At 50.0% G+C, this 18,918-nt stretch overlaps 1 protein-coding gene across 1 annotated transcript; it reads right to left on the bottom strand.

The window, feature by feature from the left end:
• Positions 1-18,095: 18,095 nt before the first annotated feature.
• LOC103634846 (histone H4) lies at positions 18,096-18,653 on the bottom strand. The gene has a single exon (NM_001326375.1). The coding sequence runs from the start codon at positions 18,592-18,594 to the stop codon at positions 18,283-18,285; it is 312 nt and encodes a 103-aa protein (NP_001313304.1). The 5' UTR covers positions 18,595-18,653; the 3' UTR covers positions 18,096-18,282.
• Between the last annotated feature and the right edge of the window lie 265 nt (positions 18,654-18,918).

Here is an 18,918-nt window from a genome sequence, read left to right as displayed (position 1 = left end):
GTTCAACAATCTTAGCACGCAAGATATCATTATTATCTCTAAGATCGGAAATTGTAACATTGCAAACATCTAGTTCTTTAGCCTTAGCAATTAAATTTTCATTTTCTACTCTAAGGCTAGCAAGAGAAATGTTTAATTCTTCAATCCTAGCAAGCAAATCATCATTATTATCTCTAGGATTGGGAATCGAAACATTACAAACATGTGAATCAACCTTAGCATTTAAACTAGCATTTTCATGTCTAAGGTTGTCAATCATCTCATGGCAAGTGCTTAGCTCACTAGATAGTTTTTGACATTTTTCTACTTCTAGAGCATAAGCATTTTTAACCTTAACATGCTTTTTGTTTTCCTTAATAAGGAGGTCCTCTTGAGAGTCCAAGAGATCATCCTTTTCATGAATGGCACTAATTAATTCATTAAGTTTCTCTTTTTGTTGCATGTTGAGGTTGGCAAAAAGAGAGCGCAAGTTATCTTCCTCATCACTAACATTATCATCACTAGAGGATTCATATTTAGTGGAGGATTTAGATTTAACCTTCTTTTTGCCGTCCTTGGCCATGAGACACTTATGGCCGACGTTGGGGAAGAGAAGTCCCTTGGTGACGGCGATGTTGGCGGCGTCCTCGTCATCGGAGGAGTCGCTTGAGCTTTCGTCGGAGTCCCACTCGCGACAAACATGGGCATCGCCGCCCTTCTTCTTGTAGTACCTCTTCTTCTCCTTTCTTCTCTCCTTCTTGTCGTCGCCTCGGTCACTGTCACTAGATATGGGACATTTAGCAATAAAATGACCGGGCTTACCACATTTGTAGCAAACCTTCTTGGAACGGGACTTGTAATCCTTCCCCTTCCGTTGCTTGAGGATTTGGCGGAAGCTCTTGATGACGAGCGCCATTTCCTCATTGTCGAGCTTGGAGGCGTCGATTGGTTGTCTACTTGGTGTAGACTCCTCCCTCTTTTCCTCCGTCGCCTTGAATGCGACGGGTTGTGCTTCGGACGTGGTGGGTTCGTCAAGCTCATTGATCTTCCTCGAGCCTTCGATCATGCACTCAAAACTTACAAAATTCCCGATAACTTCCTCGGGGGTCATTTTAGTATATCTAGGATTACCACGAATTAATTGAACTTGAGTGGGGTTAAGGAAAATGAGAGATCTTAGAATAACCTTAACCATTTCGTGGTCGTCCCACTTCTTGCTCCCGAGGTTGCGCACTTGGTTCACCAAGGTCTTGAGCCGGTTGTACATGTGTTGTGGCTCTTCCCCTTTGCGAAGCCGGAACCGACCGAGCTCCCCCTCGATCGTTTCCCGCTTGGTGATCTTTGTTAGCTCGTCTCCCTCGTGCGCGGTTTTGAGCACATCCCAAACCTCCTTGGCGCTCTTCAACCCTTGAACTTTGTTATACTCCTCTCTACTTAAGGAGGCGAGGAGTATTGTTGTCGCTTGAGAGTTGAAGTGCTCGATTTGGGCCACCTCATCCTCATCATAGTCTTTATCCCCTACGGATGGTACCTGTGCACCAAACTCAACAACATCCCATATACTTTTGTGGAGTGAGGTTAGATGGAATCGCATTAAATCACTCCACCTAGCATAATCTTCACCATCAAAAGTTGGTGGTTTGCCTAATGGGACGGAAAGTAAAGGTGCATGTTTAGAAATGCGAGGGTAGTGTAGGGGGATCTTACTAAACTTCTTACGCTCTTGGCGTTTAGAAGTTACGGAGGGCGCATCGGAGTCGGAGGTCGATGTTGATGAAGTGTCGGTCTCATAGTAGACCACCTTCCTCATCCTCTTGTGCTTGTCACCTTTCCGATGCGACTTGTGGGAAGAAGATTTTTCTTTCTTCTCTTTGTGGTGAGAAGAAGATTTCTTCTCCTTCCCTTTGTTGGAGGAGCTCTTCTTCTTCTCCTTTCTCTTGGTGCGGGACTCTTCCGATGAAGTGCTCCCGTGGCTTGTAGTGGGCTTTTCGCCGGTCTCCATCTCCTTCTTGGCGTGATCTCCCGACATCACTTCGAGCGGTTAGGCTCTAATGAAGCACCGGGCTCTGATACCAATTGATAGTCGCCTAGAGGGGGGTGAATAGGGCGAAACTGAAATTTACAAATATAAACACAACTACAAGCCGGGTTAGCGTTAGTAATAAAGAAATGAGTCCGCGAGAGAGGGTGCAAAACAAATCGCAAGCAAATGAAGAGTGTGACACGAGGATTTGTTTTACCGAGGTTCGGTTCTCGCAAACCTACTCCCCGTTGAGGAGGCCACAAAGGCCGAGTCTCTTTCAACCCTTCCCTCTCTCAAACGATCCCTCGGATCGAGTGAGCTTTCTCTTCTTAATCACTTGGAACACAAAGTTCCCACAAGGACCACCACAAGTTTGGTGTCTCTTGCCTCAATTACAAGTGAGTTTGATTGCAATGAAAGAATCAAGAAAGCACGATTGAAAAGCCAAGCGACAAGAGCGACAAATAACACACGAATCACTTTCTCTCTCAAGCCACTAATCACTAATGATCTCTTTTCTCAATTGTGAAACTTGGAGAGATGGAGGCTTTGAATGTGTCTTGGAATGGATTGCTAGCTCTTGTATTAAATGTTGAAGGTTGGAATGCTTGGATGTGTTGAATGGAGGTGGTTGGGGTGGTATTTATAGCCACCAACCACTTCCTAGCCGTTGGGCCATTCTGCTGAGTGCGGACGGTCCGCGAGCCAGGTCCGGACAGTCCGCCCCTGTAGATCAACGGCTGAAAATGCAACGGTCAGCAGTAACGGCTATATCAACGGCTATATTGCATTTAATGCGTCGTCAGATGTCAGACAGAGCCAGTCGCGGACGGTCCGGTCGTGCACCCCGGACGGTCCGCGAGGCCCCCTATAATTCATTTCTCTGAACCCGTCACCTTCGGGTTTTTCGGTTTCTTACCTACCGGACGGTCCGCGCCTGAGGCCGGACGGTCCGCGCGAGGGCTCGGACGGTCTTTGCTTTTCCTCCGGACAGTCTGTAGTGGAAACTTGTGTTTTTGCATTGGTTCTGTCCGAGGGTCATTCTTGTGTCGCGGACGGTCCGCCGCAGGGGCCCGGACGGTCCGCGCTTGGCCTGTTTTTCCAAAAAGCTTCTCCTGTCCGGAATAATCTACGGTATTCCGGACAGTCGAATTAGTATAGTTGTAGATGAACCTTTGGCACCTGTAGAACATACAATCTAGAGCAAACTAGTTAGTCTAATTATTTGTGTTGGGCAATTCAACCACCAAAATAATTTAGGAACTAGGTGTAAGCCTAATTCCCTTTCAGGGCCGATTTGTTACCCGAGGCAGTCTGGGCACTAAACACGACTGAGTGCAAGGCGACCGGGTTCACTCCTTTCCGCCTTCTATACGGATCGGAGGCCATGACCCCACAAGAAATAAAGCATGGGTCCCCGCGAACAGTTCCTTCAGCCGTCCCCGACGTGGACGAGCCCACTTCAAAGGATCTCATCGATGGAGACCGAGTCTTCGCCCTACAAGCTCTAAACAAATACCAAGCCCAGACAAAAGCATGGTGCGACCATGCAGTCATCCCAAGGGAATTCAACGAAGGGGACCTCGTACTCGTCCGAACAGCTCGGACAGAGTCCAGGGGCAAGCTGGAACCCAGGTGGGAGGGCCCCTTCATAGTCAAGACAAAAGCTTCCCCCAGCGCTTACAGGCTCACAACGCCAAGCGGCGAAGACCTGGAGCACTCCTGGAACATCGACAACCTCCGCAGATTTTTTGTTTGACTCATCAGGGTTGATTCGCCCTTGTAATTCGCAAAAACAATTTTATTCTGGCCCGCACTCTTTTCCTCCCGGGGGGTGAGGTTTTTAACGAGGCGGAGCCATGTAATACACAAGTGAAAAATCCCCCGCAAAAACATGCGTCGAAAAAAGACCGCGACGACGGTCTTCGACATTCGACCAATACGAAGTCACCGCGAGGCTCAGCGCTAGCCACCCTCGCGTGCGACAACTCCGTGCAGAAGTCGCCCAAGGGTGCAGCCGGATCAGCACAATAAGTGCGAAAAATCGAAGTCCACCGCGAGGACTTACCGTGCAGAAGTCGCCTAAGGGTGCAGCCGGACCAGCACAATAAGTGCGAAAAATCGAAGTCCACCGCGAGGACTATCCGTGCAAAAGTCGCCTAAGCGTGCAGCCGGACCAGCACAATAAGTGCGAAAAATCGAAGTCCACCGCGAGGACTATCCGTGCAAAAGTCGCCTAAGGGTGCAGCCGGACCAGCACAATAAGTGCGAAAAATCGAAGTCCACCGCGAGGACTATCCATGCAAAAGTCGCCTAAGGGTGCAGCCGGACCAGCACAATAAGTGCGAAAAATCGAAGTCCACCGCGAGGACTTACCGTGCAGAAGTCGCCTAAGGGTGCAGCCGGACCAGCACAATAAGTACGAAAAATCGAAGTCCACCGCGAGGACTTACCATGCAGAAGTCGCCTAAGGGTGCAGCCGGACCAGCACAATAAGTGCGAAAAATCGAAGTCCACCGCGAGGACTATCCGTGCAAAAGTCGCCTAAGGGTGCAGCCGGACCAGCACAATAAATGCGAAAAATCGAAGTCTACCGCGAAGGCTATCCGTGCAGAAGTCACCTGAGGGTGCAGCCGGACTAGCACAGCAAGTGCGAAAAACCGAAGCCTACTGCAAAAACCATCCGCGCAGCAGTGCCCGAGGGCACAGCCGCATGAAGCATAACAAATACACCTGACCAAGTACACAACGCCTTCGCAAGCATAGCCAAATGTGCGGGGGCACACAACTTCATCATACAAGCCTTTACACATGTACAAGCGAGGGCACCACACTCTACATCGGCTCAACCTTCGGAATAATTCCCATCTCCCTATAGTTAAATAACATTATCCTAAGCTCCTCACCCGCAAAAAGACTTCGCAATTCCCCTTCACCTGTGCTCACGGCGGCTGGCAAGGACAACAGTTCCCGCCGGCCAGCCCTACTCACACGAAGCCGACCGGCCTCCGCCCCACTCACTCTACGCTTCGCAACCGCCCTTCGCCGTCGGCGCCCGGTACTCGGACCAGGCACATCTTCTGTGTCCGCAGCGTGCGGTGAAGCCTCCGCCGCTGCCACATCCAAGGCCGCAAAGTAATCCAAGTCCTCCTCCGACGACTCCTCAGTCCACTCAACCGAGCTCCCAGAGTCAGTAAAATCCAAAAACTCAGATGCAGACCCATCAAATTTATTACCATCATCCACGGTCGAAGCCGCCAAAAAGTTAGTAGTGGCGGTTGCGTGCGCAGGCCCAAATTCTTGAACATGCGCAGCAACCAAAATTCAGCAACATATCCAAAATTCCCTAACTACCCACACCCACTATGCCACCTGCGAAGACCCAGCCGTCGCGGGAGCCTCCGCTGTTGCCTCCGCTGGTGCCTCCGCCGCCACCGTCGCAGGACCCTCAGCCCTCGGCGCAGCGGCTGCGGGGGCATCAGGAGCGCCTTCGGTTGTCTCTGGGGGCGGGCCTCCGCCAGCCGCAGCGGCTGCAGGGACGTCAGGAGCGCCTTCGGCAGTTTCCGGGGGCGGCTCCAGGGCGGCCTCGGGCACGGCCTCCGCCGGGTTCGACTCCGGGTCGGGCAGCGCGCTGTTCAACGCCCCGAAATCATCCACCCTCTCGCCACACGCCGCCTGAGACACAGCACACAAATTCAGCAAACCCATACATAGCCCACATCCAACAAATATCAAACAAAAGCCAAACGTTACCTGAGCCCTCGCCGTCTCGGCCCGCTCCCTGACCACCTCTCGACCGTGCGGACCCCACATCCGGTCGTAGATGGCTCCGGCGGATTCCTTCACTATAGGGTCCTCAACCTTGTAGATATCTCGCTTGAAATCCTCATCAGCCTGGTCGAAGACCTCATAGTGTCGACACCCTTCGCGAGAGAGCGCGTTCATCGCCCCCTCGCAGGTAACCAGGGAAGCATAAGACATAAACCTCTCCACGATAGTGGGGAATGCCTGCAACTCCTCCTGTACCCACTCCAGTCAGCGAAGTCCGGGCTCTTGCTCCGGCACTTCGAACTCAGCGGTCTGCGCGCCCAACTTACGGTATGAATCCATAAGCTGTTTGCGCGTCCGCTCAGCCTCCGTGCGCGCTGCGGCCTCGGCCCTCTCCACACGGCTCTGCAGGGCGCTGAGCCGCTCCTCCAACTGCTCGGCGCGCTCCCTGGCAAGATTGCCCTCCGCCCGCGCCAACTTTGCCTCCGCCAGCGCAGCTTGCGCCTGGGCGAGGGCCTCATTGGCCTCCCTCCTCTCCCCCGCCAGTTGGCGCCGGAGGTCAGTCTTCTCCCCCTCCAGTGCGGCCACCTTGTCCGCCAGCTTGCGGCACTTACTGTCGGCGGCCGATTTTTCCCGCACGGCGTCAGCATGTTGCGTCCGAAGTCTCTCGACTTCGGCAGACACAACTGTCGTGAGCGCCCCCGACGCCGCGCGGTCTGCGAAGGCGGCCGCCTGCAAAACACACGTAAGACCGCGGCCCCAACAAAGCCAAAAAAACCCGAAGTCTAGCTCAACGTACCTGACTTAGTGCCTCCTTCACCTCCTTCAGCCGGCGGGACACAGCGCCCGCCTCGTCCCTGATGGCAGCGAGTGCCGGCATCTCGCCTCCGGCACTAAGAGCGCCGCCCTTCGCCTTTGGCACTACGGCAGCCGCCGTGGTCGCCGCGGCGGGCGCAACAACAATAAGTTGGTCTTCGTCCAACCCTGCGACACACCAACGAATCAAAAAAAAACCTCGAGCCAACGGCTTACCACCCAGATAGTCGTCCACACTAATATCGGTGGCGAAGTCGGCGACGTGCTTGCCCGGCGACGGCAACCCTCGGGCCGCCTTCGCGACCTCCGGCACCCTGCTGGGCGCCGGCACAGCCTTCGCAGACTTGGAGCCACCGGCGCCAGCCGCAGCCTCCGGCGCCTTGCTAGACGCAGGGACGGCCGACTTTGCCGCCAGCGGCGGCTTGCCTCCGCCGGGGGCAGCAGCCTTCGCAGCCCCTCGCTGCCTCTTTGGCCTGACTTCTTGAAGCCTGACAACCGCCTGGCGCTTCTGTGCGGCTCCCTGGCGATCCTTGTCCATCACTGCCGACACAACAGCAGCAATATTCCGCCCGTAAGGAAACACCTTCCATTTACGAACCATGCGAGATGTAAAAAAGTCTTCGCCGGCCGCGTGGGGGATAGGAACATTCCTAGGCCACCAACCCCCGGTAACCCTCAGCATCCGCGCCGAAGACTCCCGGAGCTCGGGCGAAGACATCCTTCCCCCCGGGGCCGCGCATGTCCTCATCAATTCTCTAGCAAAACCATCGGAAACCCCAAGTCCTCCCATAGCAGTACCTAGTTTCCTCTTCTTAGAGGATGGGGCGGCCGCCGGCGCAGGGTCGTCTCCAGACTCTACCACCGACTTCTTCCCGCGGCGATCCACATCGTCTTGGCCGGGATAGCCGTCATACGGCAGTCGATTCAATTCAAAAACCCTGTTCAAATGGTCATTCGACCCGTGGATATCCCAGCTACGCTGGCCCTCTGTCCTCGGCACGTACCGACCAACGATCCGCACCGCCCCATCCTCCGCCTCACGCACAAAGGCGGCCGGATCACGGCCTTGCAGATCCAGCGCGAAGGCAGGACTTCGCACCAGCTTCCCACCATGGGAAGGCATCTGGCGAGGGCACACTTCGCCCAACGCCCAACCATGCGCCAAAGGCCATACCCCGTACGCCACAAATTCTTCAACCAAATCACGCCCACTGCTCAGGCCGGCGGCGCACCGAAGGGCCCCTTCGTCCGCATCCTCCTCCGCCACCTCAAAGGGCGGGTACGCTGAGTAAAAATGCGAGCACATCTCGGACACGGGGAGCCCCTCATGGTCTTCGACGGTACCCTCCGCGACATAAAACCAGAACTCATTCCAATTGCCCCACTTGTTGCGGGCGCAAGGAACCAACTCGACTACCCCCATCGTGGTCTTGCCGGTCTTCGGCGTAAACGTACAGGACCCAAACTGGGCAACTTCATCTCCAATCATCCTCTTCTGCCAGTGCAGGCAATAGTACTTCGCAAAGACTTCGACTGATGGCTGTCCGTCGTACGAAGTCGTCGCCCAGACATACTTCGACAGAGCCACCACGGCATTCGGAGTTAGCTGATGGATCTGAACGTTAAATCTTCGCAGGACTTCTCCAACAAATCGATGCGCAGGCAGGCGGAGACCGGCGGCGAAGAACGCCTCGAACACAACCAACTCGCCTTCCGGCTCGGGGATTTCCTCCGTCCCCGGGACACGAGCAACTCCGCCGCCAAAGTAACCCAGCCGCTGCATATCTTGCACGCGGACCGACGACATCCGCGATACACCAAAATCCACCATATCGCCGGCGCGCAACTCCTCCGCCACCAAAGTACTCATCGTCTCCTCAGGCGAGGCGTCGGCCGGCGGCGTAGCGGCAGCAGAAGAAGAAGAGGTCGGCATCGCTACGTACCGTCGGCGACGGCGGGCGGTTTGCTCCACTCGAGCCAGAACTCCGGCGAACAAGAGAAGGGAGGGCAGACGAGCAGCAAGACGGTGGAAAAGGCGGGTAGGGTTTTCACGGAGCGCGGAAAGTGAAGTTCAAAAAGCGCCGACCCCCGCCCCCTTTTATAGACAGGGCGCAGCGCTTCGGGGAACCCGCAATCCAACAGGATGCGGCGCTTCGGGGAACCCGCAATCCAACAGGACACGGCGCTTCGGGGAACCCGCAATCCAACAGGGCGCGGCGCTTCGGGAAACCCGCAATCCAACAGTACGGTGTCAATCAACGGTCATGTCAAAAACCCCCGCGGAACCACTTCGAGCGAGGGCAGCGTCTCCGCCATCTAGCGACGTCTTCGGCACCAGGTGACTTTGTCGAACTGGTCCCTCGGAGGGCAAATGTTGGGGCGAAGGCAAAGACGCCACCCTTCGCTCGAGGCCTTCGCTGCAGTCGCTGGTCCGACGGAGACAAAACGGGCAGGGACACCCTTTGCTCGATACGGCATCAGATGAAGGCTTGCGACGAGGTCATCCCACCGCGCGGCCTCGTCCAGCTCGGAGGCCCACGTGCGATCCGGCCCATTGTAACGGGCTCTGCGTGGCCGCTGCGTGTTACGGGCCTAATTTGTAAAGGCATTCCTGTAATTACAGTCTGTAACCCTGCTTTATGGGAATATCCTGGGGATAACCTGGGTGTCTGAGGGCACATGCGTCCTTAACACAAGGCACTAGGCGCTCAGATACCTATAAATACCCCCGCACAGTGCCCGTGAGAGGCCAGATTAACAGAGCTATTGCCATCTAGCGCGAGAACCCTGTTAACGTCACTGTTCACCCTTGTTGGATCCCCTTGCAACTGAGAGCAAGTTCCAACACCTTTTGCCACAAGTCGAGCCTTGTTCCTCGTCACCACCCCGTGCTCGTCCTGTTTGTTGCGGAACACCCACTTGGTTCCCACAACGTTTTGCTTGGGACGAGGCACCAGTGTCCAAACTTCATTGCGCTTGAAGTTGTTGAGCTCTTCCTGCATGGCCAACACCCAGTCCAGATCTAGCAAGGCCTCTTCTACCTTGAAAGGCTCAATAGAAGAGACAAAAGAGTAATGCTCACAAAAATTCACCAATCTAGAGCGAGTAGTTACTCCCTTGCTAATATCACCCAAAATTTGGTCGACGGGATGATTCCTTTGAATCGTCGCTTGAACTTGGGTTGGAGGTGCCTGAGGTGCTTCTTCCCCTTCAACTTGAACATCCTGTGCTCCCCCATGCGCCTCCACTTGAGGTACCTGTTCGTCATCTTGGGTTGGGGGATGCACCATTGTTGAGGAAGAAGGTTGATCTTGCTCCAAATGTTCCTGAGGTCGCACATCGCCAATCGCCATGGTGCGCATAGCGGCCGTTGGAACGTCTTCTTCATCTACATCATCAAGATCAACAACTTGCTCTCTTGGAGAGCCATTAGTCTCATCAAATACAACGTCGCTAGAGACTTCAACCAAACCCGGTGTTTTGTTGAAGACCCTATATGCCTTTGTATTTGAGTCATAACCTAATAAAAACCCTTCTACAGCTTTGGGAGCAAATTTAGAAGTTCTACCTTTCTTCACAAGAATATAACACTTGCTCCCAAATACACGAAAATAAGACACACTGGGTTTGTTACCAGTTAGCAGCTCATACGAAGTCTTTTTGAGGAGGCGGTGAAGGTAGACCCGGTTGATGGTGTGGCAAGCCGTGTTCACGGCTTCCGACCAAAAGCGCTCGGGGTCTTGAACTCTCCAAGCATAGTCCTTGCCATATCGATGAGCGTCTTGTTCTTCCTCTCTACCACACCATTTTGTTGTGGTGTCTAGGGAGCGGAGAACTCGTGCTTGATCCCTTCCTCCTCAAGGAACTCCTCCACTTGAAGGTTCTTGAACTCGGACCCGTTGTCGCTCCTTATCTTCTTCACCTTGAGCTCAAACTCATTTTGAGCTCTCCTGAGGAAGCGCTTGAGGGTCCCCTGGGTTTCAGATTTATCCTGCAAAAAGAATACCCAAGTGAAGCGGGAAAAATCATCAACTATAACAAGACCATACTTACTTCCTCCTATGCTTAGATAGGCGACGGATCCGAAGAGGTCCATATGAAGCATCTCCAAGGGTCTTGATGTGGTCATCACATTTTTGGTGTGATGAGAGCCTCCCACCTGTTTCCCTGCTTGACAAGCTGCACAAGGTCTATCTTTTTCGAAATGTACGTTAGTTAGACCTATCACGTGTTCTCCCTTTAGAAGCTTGTGGAGGTTCTTCATCCCCACATGTGCTAAGCGGCGATGCCACAACCAGCCCATGCAAGTCTTAGCAATTAAGCATGCATCTAGACCGGCCTCTTCTTTTGCAAAATCAACCAAATAAAGTTTGTCGTCTAGTACACCCTTAAAAGCTAGTGAGCCATCACACCTTCTAAAGACAGACACATCTACATTTGTGAATAGACAATTATATCCCATATTGCATAATTGACTAACAGATAACAAATTATATCCAAGAGACTCAACTAAAAATACATTAGATATAGAGTGCTCGGATGAAATAGCAATTTTACCTAACCCTTTTACTTTGCCTTGGTTCCCATCACCGAATATTATTGAATCTTGGGGATCCTTGTTCTTGACGTAGGAAGAGAACATCCTCTTTTCCCCCGTCATGTGGTTTGTGCATCCGCTGTCGATAATCCAGCTTGAACCCCCGGATGCATAAACCTGCAAGGCAAATTTAGGCTTGGGTCTTAGGTACCCAACTCTTGTTGGGTCCTACAAGGTTAGTCACAATTGTCTTAGGGACCCAAATGCAAGTTTTATCTCCCTTGCATCTTGCCCCTAACTTCCTAGCAATCACCTTCTTATCCTTTCTACAAATAGCAAATGAAGCATTGCAAGCATGATATATTGTACAAGGTTCATTAACTTTCCTAAGAACATTAACAACATTTTTCCTAGGCATATTATGAACAATATTTCTCCTAGCATCATTTCTATCATGCATAACATGGGAACTAGAAGCAGTCATAGCATGAAAATCAAAAGCGTCATAACTTCTAAAGGCATTCTTAGGATGTCTCATACCATGATACATGAAAGCATGGTTCTTTTGCACACTACTAGCCATAGGGGCCTTCCCTTTCTCCTTGGCGGAGATGGGAGCCTTATGGCTTGTTAAGTTCTTGGCTTCTCTCTTGAAGCCAAGACCATCCTTAATTGAGGGGTGTCTGCCAATCGTGTAGGCATCCCTTGCAAATTTTAGCTTGTCAAATTCACTCTTGCTAGTCTTAAGTGGGCATTAAGACTAGTCACTTCATCATTTAATTTAGAAATGCAAACTAGGTGTTCACTACAAGCATCAATGTCAAAATCTTTACACCTAGTGCAAATCATAACATGTTCTACACAAGAGTTAGATTTATTTGCTACTTCTAGTTTAGCATTTAAATCATTGTTAATTCTCTTTAAGCTAGAGATAGAGTCATGACAGGTAGACAATTCACTAGAAAGCATTTCATTTCTTTTAACTTCTAGAGCAAGTGAATTTTGTGCACTAACAAATTTATCATGCTCTTCATATAAAAGGTCTTCTTGTTTCTCTAAGAGTCTATCCTTTTCATTCAAGGCATCAATCGGTTCATTGATCTTATCTATTTTAGTTCTATCCAATCCCTTGAACAAACTAGAGTAATCTATTTCTTCATCACTAGACTCATCATCACTAGAAGAATCATAAGTAGTATTGTCTCGAGTACATACCTTCTTCTCCTTCGCCATGAGGCATGTGTGACGCTCGTTGGGGAAGAGGGATGACTTGTTGAAGGCGGTGGCGGCGAGTCCTTCATTTTCGGAGTCGGATGACGAACAATCCGAGTCCCACTCCTTGCCAAGGTGTGCCTCGCCCTTAGCCTTCTTGTATGCCTTCTTCTCCCTCTTGCCCTCTTGTTCTTGTTCACTATCATTATCGGGACAGTTAGCAATAAAATGACCAATCTTACCAAATTTGAAGCATGAGCGCTTCCCCTTTGTCTTGGTCTTGCTTGGCTGTCCCTTGCGACCCTTTAGCGTCGTCTTGAAGCGCTTGATGATGAAGGCCATCTCTTCATCATTGAGCCCGGCTGCCTCAACTTGCGCCACCTTGCTAGGTAGCGCCTCCTTGCTTCTTGTTGCCTTGAGAGCAATGGGTTGAGGCTCATGGATTGGACCGTTCAACGCGTCGTCCACGTACCTTGCCTCCTTGATCATCATTCGCCCGCTTACGAACTTTCCAAGGACTTCTTCGGGCGACATCTTGGTGTACCTAGGATTTTCACGAATATTGTTCACCAAATGTGGATCAAGTACAGTAAAGGACCTTAGCATTAGGCGGACGACGTCGTGGTCCGTCCATCGCGTGCTTCCGTAGCTCCTTATTTTGTTGATAAGGGTCTTGAGCCGGTTGTATGTTTGGGTTGGCTCCTCGCCCCTTATCATCGCGAATCTTTCAAGCTCGCCCTCCACCAACTCCATCTTGGTGAGTAAGGTGACATCGTTCCCCTCATGAGAAATCTTGAGGGTGTCCCAGATTAGCTTGGCATTGTCCAAGCCGCTCACCTTATGGTACTCGTCTTTGCACAAAGAGGCTAACAACACAGTAGTAGCTTGTGCATTTTTATGAATCTGTTCATTAATAAATATAGGACTATCCGAGCTATCAAATTTCATTCCATTCTCAACAATCTCCCATATGCTTGGATGGAGAGAGAACAAGTGACTACGCATTTTGTGACTCCAAAATCCGTAGTCCTCCCCATCAAAGTGTGGAGGTTTGCCAAGAGGGATGGAAAGCAAATGTGCATTTGAGCTATGTGGGATACGCGAATAATCGAAAGAAAAGTTTGAGTTAACTGTCTTTCGTTTGTCGTAGTCGTTGTCGTCGTTGTCCTTTTGGGAAGAAGTGGACTCATCGCTGTCGTCGTAGTAGACGATCTCCTTGATGCGTCTCGTCTTCTTCTTCTTCCCATCTTTGCGTCTGTGGCCCGAGCCCGAGTTGGTAGGCTTGTCATCCTTTGGCTCGTTGACGAAGGACTCCTTCTCCTTGTCGTTGATCACGATTCCCTTCCCCTTAGGATCCATCTCTTTGGGCGATTAGTCCCTTTGTGAAGAGAACGGCTCTGATACCAATTGAGAGCGCCTAGAGGGGGGTGAATAGGTGATCCTGTAAAACTTGAAACTTAAGCCACAAAAACTTGGTTAAGTGTTAGCACAATAATCTCCAAGTGGCTAGAGAGGAGTCTCAACAAAACACAATAACCACAAAGATATCAATCACAGAGATGGCACGGTGGTTATCCCGTGGTTCGGCCAAGACCAACACTTGCCTACTCCACGTTGTGGCGTCCCAACGGACGAGGGTTGCAATCAACCCCTCTCAAGCGATCCAAAGACCCACTTGAATACCACGGTGTTTTGCTTTGCTTTTCTTAATCCCGTTCGCGCGGAATCTCCACAACTTGGAGCCTCTCGCCCTTACACTTGAAGTTCACAAAGAAGCACGGAGTAAGGGAGGGATGAGCAACACACACAAGACACAAAATCAGAATGTCAACACGCACACAAGTCGCAACAAGAGCTCACAACACAACCCGACGAGTTCATAACTCAACTAGAGATCTAGATGCTATCACGAAGAAACAAATGCGTGGAATCAAAGTTTTGGTGCTTAAGAATGATTTGAGTATACTTGGTTGTCTCCTCCATGCGCCTAGGGGTCCTTTTTATAGCCCCAAGGCAGCTAGGAGCCGTTGAGAGCATTCCAGGAAAGCTGATCTTGCCTTCTGTCGCCTGGCGCACCGGACAGTCCGGTGCACCACCGGACACTGTCCGGTGTGGATATCCTTCCTTATTTGGCGAAACCGACCGTTGGGGTTAGAGAGCCGTTGGCGCACCGGACACTGTCAGTATTACAGCAGTTGTGCTTGTGTCCCTAAGGAAAATAGAGCATGCCCTTTTATAGTTCAAGGGTTGGACCTTACAGAGGAGTTCTACAGTAGAGAGAGATCGGCCCCTCTAGGTCGTCATACGTATCCTCCGTAGGATCGTACGTAGCCGTACTCTTGGTATGGCGTATTGTCTCACTCGTATGGCATATGGCCTCCTGTAGCGGGTTAGAAAGTGGTATATCAGTCGTGCTCACGGTTACGAGCAGCCTTAGGATCCTATTCGATTAGAACTACTCTAGATAACCTTATGATGATGATTTAATGTTGATTATACTTATGGTTTCTGATATTTTCCTCTCCGATGAGGTGCCTTTTAGGATAACAACTTGGGTCCGGGGATAAAAGTTGGCTTCTACTAATAATAAATACCTAAGGAACTAAAAACAACTACTTTTAGCCTAGCTCCACAAAAAAACTAGTTCGATTTAGCCAAACGGGGCATTTGGTGAGTACGTTGATGTGTACTCCTCATGCTTAAACACAAAACACGAGGTTGTCCATATTGCAACCACTGCTCCGGACAAGATAACGGCAATGTGGATGACTTTCAGGAGTCTCATGACTTCGAGAAGTTCTAGACTAGATTAGTGACAACCACCTCTCACCTGCCTAAGAAGGCATTATTTTTACAGTGTTTTGCTTTATCACTTTGATTACTCATTAAGTTGATGACTATGTGGATCGTGATGTACTAAATTAATACTTCTTTATGTTATTATTCGAGTATTGTGTGATGATGTACATTTATGTAATTGTTGTGTACATGAATTTTTTATTCTGACACATACATGGTTCGCATTCGGTTTATCTTATGAAATGACAAATACACCTGTCGGATTCTTAACCCCATTTTCAGGTAGAGCATCTCCAAGAGAGGACTTAAGTCGGGTCCTATATTCAAATATAAGAGTTAAGGTCTCAAAATAGCTTTCAACAAAGTTGCTATTTTTGTATTTTATAATTTTTTATCAAATGAATATAGCACCCGAAGTCACATGTGCTAAATATAACACCCCAGTCAGCGGACATATTCCTATGCATCCAACAATTTTTGTGGCGTGAAAAGTCCTACGCTCAGGGTTTAGGTGCTGTTGGAGTTGAGAGAGAAAAATGTTGATCCGAGTTAATTTAAATTAGGTCTAATTTAGCTTTTGAGACCTTAATTATAGGAGTTCCTCTTGAAGATGTCGACACCCCAATCGTACCGTTGCTATCTCTGTTCCGATGGTGTCGATCGTATCCGCCGCCGCCGCGAGCGGCACTTCGCCCGTCCCCTTAGGCTGTCTCCAGCAACGTCCCCTAAATTTAATCCCCTAGAGGAATATTCTTTGTCCTTTACAGCACTCTCTAAAATATTTTGTACTCTATATCTTCTTCATCTCCAGCAATATCCCCTAAATTTCATCCTCTATATCAACAGTGTACTAGATTTGACATTCTATATTATTTTTTACTACTCGTCACCACGTGAGCGTACAGACACAAAAGGTGTACAGTGTATAGAGCACCCTCTACAGATAGAGGACGCATGACATCCTCTAAATTTTAGAGGACGCTTTAGAGTTTCTTGCTGGAGGGATAAAAGATCTGACCGTCCCCTACATTTAGAGTACAGGTCCCTTTAGAGTCTCTTGCTCTCCTCTGCTCAGCTGACATCGACGAGTTCCAGGTAAGCACTTACACCCACTAATTTTGAATTAGGGGGTGTTTGGTTTCTAGGGACTAATGTTTAGTCCCTTCATTTTATTCCTTTTTAGTGTATAAATTGCTAAATATAGAAACTAAAATAAATTTTTAGTTTCTATATTTGGCAATTTTGGAACTAAAATGGAATAAAATCTAGGGACTAAACATTAGTCCCTAGAAACCAAACACCCCCTTAGTATGTTTATGTTATGTGTAGAATTGTAGTGACAGTTTGTCATAAGGTTGAATTAATATTTTTATACTGACACCGACACTAAAATTTCCTGACTTCGCCTCTGCCTCTGTTGCCTCTGTTGGCTTTTCTCCTCCTTCCTGATCGTGGACCGCACACGCTCCTTGCAGATGGCGTCCACCTCCCGCAAGAATGGCGCGCACCACAAACCACGCACCGTCGTAGACTGCCCACGGGCCCCGCGCGGCGGAGCACGGGTCAGAGCCGTGAGCGCCCGTGCAACGCCACGACCTCCTCGACGCCGTCGAGGTACAGGCCGTCCACGAAGTGCTGCGGCGGCAGGCCCTCCTGCCCACGCGCCATCAACGCCCGGATCTCCTCCCTGTAGGCCGCGTGCATGGAGATGTGGAGGCCCTCCAGCAGTCGTCCCGCACGGAGACGCGGAGGCCCTGAAGCAGGCGGACGCAGTCTCTGGGGTCGACGACGCGACAGCGGCTGCGCGGGCAAGGTCGACGACGCGCGCGGGGCCGCGGGCGGCGACAGAGAGTACTGAAGGTTGATTTCAAAGAAATTTAAGAGGTTTTCTATAAAATTATGGTTCTACATTTTACCAAACGTGCCATTAAATTGTATACAAGTAATCAAAGTGTTAAATCGAAACACGGTAAAGATAATGTGCTTAGAATCACCCAGAATCGATCTACCGAAGTACTGAAGGTTGATTTCAAAGAAATTTAAGGGGTTTTCTATATAATTATGACGTGAGATCAAAATAGTAAAGATAATGTGCTTAGAATCACCCAGAATCGATCCACCAGAGAATTGAGCTGGAGCTAAAGAACCAACCATGTAGGAGATACTGATCGGCATGTTATTTGTTTAAATTTAAGCATGACTCATTTTAATTGTATACAATATTATAGGTTGCGTAATTATGAAATTGAGATTGTTATTTATATGCTTTGTTTGAGTTTTCATTTAAACTATCTGCCCCCGGATGTTTTTAGAAATATATAAAAAAAATGGACGATAGCCTTGATAATATCAGGAAGCCAAAAAATATATTTTAAAACTTTTGGTACCTAATACTAAGCCTACAAGCGGTATCCTAGATATAGGAGTAATATCATCCATATACCCATGGCGACATCTAATCAGCAGCTGAATGTGAACTGCAGTGTGCAGTTTTTGAGAACAAAGAAAATAATATGCAATCAGCTGCTTCGTCGTAATGAAATGGATGAAGGGGTAATGACATACTCCCTCCGGTTTCCTATTAGTTGTTGTTTTAGATAAGGTTCTAGTCAAACTTATAAAATTTTGACTACAAATAACTATTTTGTTATTTAGTTTTGGAACCTAATATTTATATGCATCAATTTGTCATAAAAAGTACTTTTATAAAAGTATAAATGTATTAAGAGTTTATTTGTATTTTAACAAAAAAATATTGGTCAAAGTTGTATTTTGAAGACCGTGTCGTTGTCCTAAACGACAACTAATAGGAAACCGGAGGGAGTATATCCAGTAGGTATGCAATGAGCATACTGTCCAAAGATGCAATGTGCGTAGTGCATATCATGACTAGTTTTTAACTGAACTGAATTCAGCAAAAAAGAGTGAAATGGATCGCTTTGTCCAAACGAAAGCACAGTGAACACAAAATGGAGCATGTTTGAGTCCAGAGCAAGCCAGCAATGACAACATTTCTTCAGACAAACACACCATGTGCAGCATACCGCACTGCAGTTCTACAGTATCTAGCAAATTTCCCCCACACAAACAACTTGCGAACTGCAGCAACACCAGAACCGCAGCGACGGCGAGGCGCGGGGCGGCAGGCCTAGCCGCCGAAGCCGTAGAGGGTACGGCCCTGGCGCTTAAGCGCGTAGACGACGTCCATGGCGGTGACGGTCTTACGGCGAGCGTGCTCAGTGTAGGTGACGGCGTCGCGGATGACGTTCTCCAGGAAGATCTTGAGCACGCCGCGGGTCTCCTCGTAGATGAGCCCCGAGATGCGCTTCACGCCGCCCCGCCGCGCCAGCCTCCGGATCGCCGGCTTCGTGATCCCCTGGATGTTGTCGCGCAGCACCTTCCGGTGACGCTTCGCGCCGCCCTTGCCCAGGCCCTTGCCGCCCTTGCCGCGCCCCGACATCTTCGCCGCGGAGACGAGAGGATTGGGGAATTTTTGCTTGCTGGTTGGTGTGGTGAGCCTGTGAATTGGATGGAGACGGCCTGATAGAGAGTGGGGGTGTAATATAGAGGCAGTGGAGTGCTGGGAGGCGTCGGATGGAGACTCGATCCGCGTGAGGGGCGAGAGAGATGCCTCCAGCCGGTGGATGGAGATGGCTCGGCTCCTATTGGCCGAGGAGCGGGAGGGCGGATCGAGCAGCGCGTGGGGCTTTCGTGGCTTTGGCGGGCGGTGCGCGCGTGGGGATTGAAATCGCGCCAGAAGTTTTGGTTTCGATTTTCTTTTTGC

This window comes from Zea mays, chromosome 8 (assembly GCF_902167145.1).
Source record: "Zea mays cultivar B73 chromosome 8, Zm-B73-REFERENCE-NAM-5.0, whole genome shotgun sequence".
NCBI lineage: Eukaryota > Viridiplantae > Streptophyta > Magnoliopsida > Poales > Poaceae > Zea > Zea mays.
This window is presented reverse-complemented; position numbering and strand designations above follow the sequence as displayed.

Excerpts from the sequence above, each read along its gene's own strand:
- LOC103634846 (NM_001326375.1), bottom strand. The coding sequence starts at position 18,594 with ATGTCGGGGCGCGGCAAGGGCGGCAAGGGCCTGGGCAAGGGCGGCGCG.